Source organism: Heteronotia binoei, chromosome 15, assembly GCF_032191835.1.
Source record: "Heteronotia binoei isolate CCM8104 ecotype False Entrance Well chromosome 15, APGP_CSIRO_Hbin_v1, whole genome shotgun sequence".
Classification (NCBI taxonomy): domain Eukaryota; kingdom Metazoa; phylum Chordata; class Lepidosauria; order Squamata; family Gekkonidae; genus Heteronotia; species Heteronotia binoei.
Window position 1 is genome coordinate 38,895,606 of NC_083237.1, and position 9,676 is coordinate 38,905,281.

Sequence of the window (9,676 nt, forward strand, 5' to 3'; positions counted from 1 at the left end):
CTAAAGGAAGCGCCGACGCGCCCGACCGCTCCGACGGCTGCAGCGGACCTCCCGATCTCCCAGGCCCAGCACACAGCCACGCACGATCATGGCTGCACCTGCTCTGACAAGCCCTGGGAAAAGAACTGCGCCACGGGGGGACGGGCCAGCCTTTTTAAGGCTGCCCGCCCCCAAGCAGCCCAGGGAAAAACCATTGTCTCCCATCCTGCAGGGGAGGCAATGGGTGGCCCCCAGCCTAAGGCGGCCGATGGGCTGCTCGGCTGGGTGGTGCCGAATTCCTCCATCACTCTCCCAAAGATGCTGGAAAACTTCATTGCCAAGAACAAAACCATTTCCCAGAAAGGATGCATCACTCAGATCTTTTTCTTTTCCCAGTGTGCTTGTGCTGAGGTTTTCATCCTGTCAGCCATGGCTTTTGACCGCTATGTCGCCATCTGTGACCCACTGCATTATTCAACTATTATGAAAAAAACTGTCTGCAGACAGCTGGTGGGTGGATCCTGGTCAATGGGTTTCTTATACGCGATGGTGAATGTATTGCCATTGGTGAATGCCCAGTTTTGCGGAAGCAATATAATCAATCACTTTAGCTGTGAACTTCCATCCCTCTTGCCGTTGTCTTGCAGCGACCATCTCAGCAATTATATTGTGCTTCTCATCAGTGAAGTAGTATTTGGGTTAAGCTCATTCCTCCTCACCCTTGTCTCTTACATTCACATAATCTCCACCATCCTGAAAATTCACACAGCAGAAGGCAGAAATAAAGCCTTCTCCACCTGCAGTTCCCACCTCATTGTGGTTGGCTTATTTTACTCTGCAGCTTTTTTTGGGTACATGAAGCCCAGTTCTGATTCTTTTATAGAACTGGACAAAGTGGTGTCGATCCAGTATAGCATCTTAACGCCCCTGTTAAATCCTATCATATATAGCCTGAAAAACAATGAAATTAAAATGGCTTTAGGGAAAAGATTTGGAAACTTTAGGTTTTTAAAATAAAACTCTACAAAGTACAGAGCACAACTGCCCAGTTTTAAAAATGTATTTAGCTATTTATGTTCCACCTTTTCCTGTAGGTCGAGACAGCTTACATATCTCAAATTCAAGACACACAAACATGCAATAAAACTTAAATAGCCCCCATTCCCTTAAAAAATAGTCTGCATGATGCACCCAATGAAAAGCCCTAACAAATAAAATTCCCCCACAGTACCTTCTTAAAATCTCTAGACCAGGGGTGGCCAAACTGTGGCTCAGGAGCCACATGTGACTCTTTCACACATGTAGTCAGCTTGGGAAAGGCATTTAAAGTTGCTTTCTTTCCACCTCTCCTCTCTCCCCTTTTCATCATCATCATCATCATCATCAACCTTTATTGGCATAAAAGAAATCAGTTATACAGCGTAAAAGGATTACCAAGTTATAAAGAATAAAAATTACCCATAAAATTCAAAAGGTGCAGTTAAAATTTAGAAACATCATTTCCAAATAAAACTACAGCTACAAAATCCTTTGGCGTATCATGGAGACCAGAAAAATGAACCTGGCTACTATTTCAGTGTCTTTTGGGGAGAAACCACTCAAGAGCATACAGACTTTCAGGGCATCCGAACAGCCTCCTGATTTTTCCAAAATGGGGTGCAAAAGTGAGATACGAAGCTGTAAATATAACAAACAGTGGAGCAAAACATGAGGGACTGTTTCAATGAATGTATGGTCACAAGGACAGAATCTAAGAGAGTAGGTTGTCTTGTTAAACCTGCCAAGAAGTATGGCAGAGGGCAGAGCATTGCATATAGCAAGAGAGAAAGCTCTTAGGTGCTGGGGTGTCAATAAGAAGAAAAAGTATGAAGTCACCCCTTTTCAATTTCCTTCCTTCCTTCTTAATTTATGGACATCACACCTCTGCTGAAAAACCAGCAACAGGAACCAAATGGAAAGAAGACAGCCGTAATCCACAAAGTTAGGTACCATTTAGATTGGAAAACACTCACCTCTTCAGTTGTGGGAACATCTGTAACAAAATGTGTGGAGAAGTTAGTTGTTGTAGATTTTCTAGGCTGTATGGCTGTGGTCTTGGCACTGTGGAACCTGACATTTCACCAGCAGCTGTGACTGGCATCCTCAGAGGTATAACACAAAAGGCTAGAGATCTCTCTTTGACACAGAGAGAACTCTAGCCTTCGGTGTTATTCCTCTGAGTGATGGAACAAAATAGTAACTTCATCTTTCCTTATCCCATGCACGAAGTTTCTGAAGGAAATGTTAAATGTTATTCTTTAATGCATTTGCTCACAGACAGTTTGGCAACTGAGTTTCAAGGACCACTTTCTTCAATATGTGCCTACCAACTTTCTCAGGTGAGCTGGAAGGAAATGTCTGTATGTTCCACCAGCATCAGAGATGTGGCATATGTGGACATGGTCTTCTTAGTGACAGTATAAAAGACTCTGGTATTTATGCTAAGTGCAGTTACTCCAATCAATTGGCTTAGACGAGAATAAATCCGGCACAGGATTTATCTTGTAGGAAGTATATAGAGTACTTCTTTCATTACCAATTTGGGTTGGTTTGATGACTCTTCAACAAGTTTTATATCCTGGCTTCTGGATATTGGATAGCATCCAATCATCCTCTAAGTAGTGTTCTTCCTGCCTAAGGAGACTTCTGTAAGCCAAAATGCCCTCAAAACGAGGTTGGGGAATTGCTAGGTGGGCACCTGGCTTAATAAGGATCTTTTAATCTATGTATGCAGGATACACATCCAGAAATTATTGCTTAAATTTACCAATGACTCTAATTAAGTAAAACAATTAAAATTTATTCCAGAAAAATATAGAACTCACATACAAGGTAATGTGCTCATGAAACATACATACAGTCCTAAGAAAAATATATATAGAGATAGAGACAACAGACGGATAGACAAACAGGATGATAATTACCAATCGTAATCTTCAAGGAAGGCTCCAATGGCGACAAACGAGGACTATGGGGATGGGACCCTCAACTGATCAGGAATCGGGGATGTATCTAGACAGTGGAACTGTGGTACTGCTAGATGCACACCTGTGGGGAGATGGACCACAGGTTATAAGGACTACCTTGAGCCCTTAGGGGGTGGGAGGTACAGGGGTGGAGGAGAGGTGGTCAGCTGGTACATGACCTCAGAAAAAGTGGAGGCACTGCAATGCCCATAAGGGCTGGACCTATGCAGTAGCCAATAGCACGTTTATTGGTGGCACCTAATTGGATGCCCATAACTGACCAATGAACAAGCTTGGTCCCTGGTTACCTGATTGGACTTCCAGGTAACAATGGGCCAGGGTGGGAGGCTCCAGGATGACCGTTAAGGGAAAGAATGAGAGAAATTACTGGGGTGGAGGTGTGCTTCAGTCTATCAATCTTATCTAAAAAGATGACAATAGATGGTCAAATTGCTACCTAAGGTAACACCCGGTTTACACAAAGGAACTTGGCTCTGGCTGAAGATGGCCTTCCTCTTCTTCAGTCTTTTCTTAGCACCAGTCTTTGTCTTAGATTCCGATGTACAAAAGCTTAGGAAGTCTGGCAGGATCCACGCCTAAGAGAAGCTTGATGGCCTCATGCACAGGTGACATCTGTTGAGTACGTGAGCCTCCTGCTTCGATGTAATGGAGTCTGTCATGGCAGGAAGGTATTTGCTTGTGGTGTTAGCCTCCCAAGGTGGATTCTATGGTCAAGGATGAAAACCGCTTGCCTGGACAGTTCCTGGCTGCACAACTTCTTCTGCTCCAATGGCCGAGATGGAGTTCGCACAGAGCGACTGGAAACCTATCTGTTCTCCTGGCTAGCACTCTCCCGGAGGCACGGAGTGCTGCTGCAACGTTATGGCTGTTAGTACTCATAAGTCCCTTTCAGTTTGGTAGACAAAACCCACGTTATCCAGCTGATGTGTGTGAGTTGGGTCTCCAGACACCCTGGCAACCCGGCGGGTGACTACGATGTTCTTGAAATAGGGGTATTTTTCTCACAATTCCTCCATATTTAGTGTCTTTTTTTTTCAGTGGAAGGCCACTTAATATGGAGGAAGGTTCTTTAGATGAGAGGGAGGCTTCAAACAAGCCAAAAAATGTAGAGTATAAATAAATATTTTTTTAAAAAAAATACTAAACTTTGTTCAATGGAATGGTAGGCTAGGCTAGGATAGGATAGGATAGGATAGGATAGGATAGGATAGGATAGGATAGGACAGGACAGGACAGGACAGGACAGGACAGGACAGGACAGGACAGGACAGGATAGGATAGGATAGGATAGGATCTACCCCAATTTTACTACCTTCCAGGGCCGGATTTAATCCTGTGGAGATCCCGGCACTTCCGGTTACAGCGAGACGAAGCGGTCGCGTTTCAAGCCATCAGGGCAGGAACGGATCGAACCGTGCGGCTTGGGGGGTTTTAGGTCCCAGCAAGCTCCCGTCGGAGGAGCATTGCTAGCAGAAGGGGTCTTGGGGAGAGGCACGGGGGAACTTTTAGGTTCCTGGCTTTTCTACCCTCCCTTTGCCCCAACCGCATCATGCGCCATTAGGTGAGAGAGTCTCAGCTACCGGAGACAGAGGTGAAGGTGGAGGGCGTTTGGTGAAAGTAAATGAAACTAACCCAAAAACAGAAGACTAAGAGGAGACGAAAAGGGGAAAAAAAGGACAGTATATACCTGAAGTAAGGCACTTTTTGTTATGGCTGCAAATTGGGCTTGCCTCGGTCGTGTATGTGGGTGTGGCTGAGAGAACTACTTTGAGACAACTACTTTGTGGCTGGCAAGAGGAGCAGAGGAACAAAGTCGGAGGAAGGAGGAAAGGAGGTGGGCGGTGGCAGCAGCAGCGGATTTGGCACCGAAGGAACAAACTGATTTTTTCTTTCCCTGTCTCACCTCCTCTCCGTGGCTAACAAACACCATAACTGTGGAAGGGTGTGGAAAAGAGAGGAGGCAGAAAGTAACAACCCTGTGCTACAAGAGTGGAAAGACCTCGAGTTAGAAAGTAAACTTCTTGAAACTTGCCTAAAACTAAAGACTCATTTAAAACACTGTGTGTAAAGATTGCTACGTGTTGTGGAGATCGGATGGGAGAAAATATACAATGTTATAGAAGATCTGATTTATATTAAGGATTAGGTGGACTATTTTTTTTTTTTATCTAAGAGCTGTAGAATAGTGAATAGTTCATTAAAAGACTGAGTTTGATCAATATAATATAAGTAACTTGGAAGAAGAAATTTAAAGACTAGAAAGACCAGAAAGACAAAAAGGGGGAAAACGGACAAAGAAGAAGAGGAAGAAAGGGGCAACAGAAGGACTGAAGGAAGAAAGAAGAAAGAGAGGGAACACAAGGAATTAAATGCTGTTAGTCTATCACTGTATAATTTACAAAAATGTGTGAATGTGTGTGGGTCTAAGTAAAAGTGTATGGTTAATGAGAAAGGATTAGGATGGAGAATGAATGAAGAAGTGAGTGTATGTAGTCTGCAAGAGGTAGTGAGTGGAGTGTTTGAAAGGGTTAAGTGGTGCAAGAGGAAGGCAAATAATGAATAATTATTGAAATCAGTTGAACATGAACCATTATTGCTTGGGGAAGAAATTGATTTAGACTAGTTGGTAAAGGGATACTAAATCTCTGTATTGGTGTCTTCATTCTATATTATTATATGATAATTTGAATTTCTCCTGCTTAACTCAATGATAGATGGAATCATGTTGTCGCAGGATGCTCTCAAAATATTTCAGTCATCTTTTGAAGACTTTTTTATGGGGGCATTAAATCAGATGCAGAACAATTTAATGGAACAGATAGGGGGATTAAAATTTAAGCGTGATGGATTAGAAAATGGATTGAAGGACATAAAAACGGATATGACAAAGTTGACACAAACCAAAAATTCTATTGACACAAAACAAATACTAAAGGAGCAAGGTACAGGCGACTTGGAAATTAAACAGGAAGAATCAGAGAACAGGATTACTAGATCAGACATGTATAAGGTAAAATATACTTCAAGCTTTTTAAGCATATCAGAAGAAATAAATGAGGATTTATTTTGTTCAGTAGTGGAAACATTGACCCCCACGCTGGAAAAAGAACAAAAAAAACCTGAGAGGGAAATTAAATATATATATAGGTTAAACTCTCTAAAGCTAAAAAAGAATGGCTCACTTAGAGAAATACATTCAAGAGACATAAGGAAACAGATGAAAGATGTAGTTTGGAGAAGGGAAAGGGAGAAACTTATTAGATCTAGAGGTCAGAAAAATAAAAAAATGAAAGAGATATTATGGATAATTAGGCATTTAACTCCAAAACCAAGAGAGGTTTTAAATAACCAAGAGAGAAATTGGCGTAAACGGAAGAAATACCAAAAATGGAGGATTTAATAGGAAAGAAATACCAAAAATGGAGGATTCATAATTGGATGGTGCTGCTGAATGGAATGCCAAAGCAAATAGTTAGACTAGGGGGCCAGGTCATACAGATGGTTAAAGGTGTATGGAAGTAAAGTATTATGCAAGGTGTCAAGTGTCATCGATAAAATATCTTTAATGAGTTTTCCTTGAGTGCAAGTGAAAAGGATAAATGGGTTTAATTTGTAATGTAATAGTGAAGGTGAATGTAGTAAATGGTGAATAGAGATAATGGAATTTGAATGTATATATAATTAGTGAAAACACTGCCTTCGACTTCTGTTTTAATAATATTTTCTTTTGTATGGTAACAGGCTTGTACACAATATATTAATTTAATAAACTATAAAAATATTTAAAAAAAAATCCTGTGGAGATCCCTAGACAGTCAAAATCTTGGGGCCCCTCTCAAACTATCTCAGAGTTGGAGCAGCCACTCTGCCACCTGTGGCCTCTGCTGAAGCCTGCAGGAGGAAGCAAAGCAAAGCAAAGCAAATTTTATTTTTATATCCCGCCCTCCCCCGCCAGAAGGCGGGCTCAGGGCGGCTCACAGACATGACAAGCATGATTTGGTTAAAATAGACAGCAATAGTTTAAATAATACAATTACATGAATTAATAAAGTTTAAAAATATAAAAATAAGAGAATAGGAGATTAAAAGATATAAAAATATAAAGTAGGTAGAAATAGGTGCTATATTTCTGTCGGTCATAGTTTACATATTATCATACATCAGTTCCAATTTCAACATAAAGTGGCTAAAATTACAATAGTTAGTCAGTTTGGTCAGGTCCTGTTCCAAATGAGAGCTGAAAAAGATGGGTTTTGCAAGCCCTGCGGAACTGATTCAGATCCCGCAGGGCTCGCACCATCTCTGGGAGTTGGTTCCACCAACGAGGGGCCATTAGTGAAAAGGCTTGCTCCCGGGTTATCTTGAGTCTGGCCTCTTTTGGCCCAGGGATTTGTAGAAGGTTTTGGGAGCTGGATCTTAGTGCTCTCTGGGGAATATATGGGGAGAGGCGGTCCCGTAGGTAGGCAGGTCCTCGGCCATATAGGGCTTTAAAGGTGATAACCAGCACCTTATAGCGAACACGGTAGACAACCGGCAGCCAATGCAGATCCCGCAGCACAGGCTGCACGTGTTCCCATCTAGGTAGTCCCGCTAGCAGCCTGGCCGCCGCATTCTGCACTACCTGGAGTCTCCGCGTTCGACACAAGGGCAGCCCCATGTAGAGGGCATTGCAGTAGTCTAATCTTGAGGTGACCGTTGCGTGGATCACAGTTGCTAGGTCGTCGCGTTCCAAGAAGGGAGCCAACTGCCTCGCCCTTTTAAGATGAAAGAAGGCGGATCTTGCGGTGGCGGCTATCTGGGCCTCCATTGATAGCGAGGATTCCAGTAGCACCCCCAAGCTCTTGACCCTGCGCACTGGTATCAGTGGCGCACCGTCAAAAGCCGGCAGAATGATCTCCCCTCCCGGTCCGTCCCGGCCCACGCAAAGGACCTCAGTCTTCGTTGGATTCAGCTTCAGCCCACTCAGCCTGAGCCAGTCAGCCACGGCCTGTAACGCCCGGTCCAAATTTATAGGGACATCGCCAGTCCGGCCTTCCATCAATAGATAGAGCTGGGTGTCATCAGCGTACTGATGACAACCGAGCCCATACCTCCGCGCAATCTGGGCAAGGGGGCGCATAAAGATATTAAACAATATCGGGGAGAGAACTGCTCCCTGAGGCACCCCACAGTGCAGAGGGTGTCTCTGAGACAGCTTCCCTCCAACTGCCACCCTTTGTCCCCGATTTTCGAGGAAGGAGGAGAGCCACTGTAAGGCTAGCCCCCGAATTCCTGCGTCGGCGAGGCGGCAGGCCAGCAGCCGGTGGTCGACGATGTCGAACGCCGCCGACAGGTCGAGCAGCAGCAATACTGCCGAGCCACCCCGATCCAGTTGCCGCCGGAGGTCATCTATGAGGGCGACCAAGACTGTTTCCGTCCCATGGCCCGGGCGAAAGCCGGACTGGCATGGGTCCAAGGTGGAAGCGTCCTCCAGAAAGCTCTGCAGCTGCAACGCCACAGCCCTCTCAATAATTTTGCCCAGAAAGGGCAAATTTGAGACCGGCCGATAATGTGCCAATACGGACGGGTCTGATGTAACTTTTTTCAAAAGAGGGCGGACCACTGCCTCTTTCAGGGATGTTGGGAAAACACCCTCCGAAAGGGATCGATTTATGATGTCCCGTATAGGACATTTCAATTCCTCCTGGCAGGCCTTAATTAACCAGGAGGGGCAAGGGTCCAGGTCACAAGTTGTGGGTCGTGCAGTGCCAAGAATTCTGTCGACTTCCTCCAAGCTGAGTGGGTCGAAGCAGTCCAAGGTTAAATCTGAAGACACGCATTGGGCCTCAAGTTCACTTACTGCATCTAAGTTGGCGGGGCAGTCGTGGCGGAGCGATTGGACCTTCTCTGCAAAAAATTTCGCAAAGGCCTCACAGCCTATCTCCAATTCCTTAGCTTTTGGATTGCCCTGTGGCAATGAGGTAAGATTCCGAATTATTCTAAATAATTGGGCTGGGCGCGAATTTGCAGATGCAATCTTGGTCGCAAAGTATGTTTGCTTTGCGGCCTTGATTGCCATCTCATAGGATTTCATAAACTTCCTATAAGATGTTCTAGTCGCTTCGTCGTGAGTACGTCGCCATTGCCTCTCTAGCCGTCTAAGGCCTTGTTTCAGCCGGCGCAATTCCGGGGTATACCACGGAGCCGGCCTAATCCGAGGTCGCAGAGGGCGTCGAGGTGCAATCCCCTCGATGGCCCTAGCGAGCCGGTTATTCCAGGACTCAACCAGGTCATCGAGAGGAATGCCAGAGGGCCAGGGATCCCGCAGAGCCATTTGGAACCGTTCCGGGTCCATCTGGCTCCGCGGGCGAGCCATAATAGGCTCCTCGCCTAAACAGGTTTGGGGAGGCATATCTACATGGGCCTTGAGGGCAAAGTGATCCGACCATGGCACCGCCGTGGCGGTTATATCGCTCACTACAACCCCGGCCGCAAAGACCAAGTCCAACATGTGACCAGCCTGGTGAGTGGGGGTCATAACAAGTTGAGAGAGTCCCAGTGTCGCCATGGAGGACACTAGGTCCGTCGCCTGACTGGAGGACGGGTCATCAGCATGGACGTTGAAGTCACCCAGGATTATCAACCTTGGGTGCTCCAGCGCCCAGCCCGTCGCCGCCTCCAGTAGGGATGGT

General features: G+C 45.2%; 1 protein-coding gene across 1 annotated transcript; it reads left to right on the plus strand.

Moving 5' to 3' along the window:
• Positions 1 to 252: 252 nt before the first annotated feature.
• Positions 253 to 996, plus strand: LOC132583470 (olfactory receptor 8S1-like; the record flags this gene model as incomplete). Its single annotated transcript, XM_060255103.1, has 1 exon — positions 253 to 996. A coding segment is annotated over one exon (744 nt), but the record flags the coding sequence as incomplete, so codon positions are not given.
• Between the last annotated feature and the right edge of the window lie 8,680 nt (positions 997 to 9,676).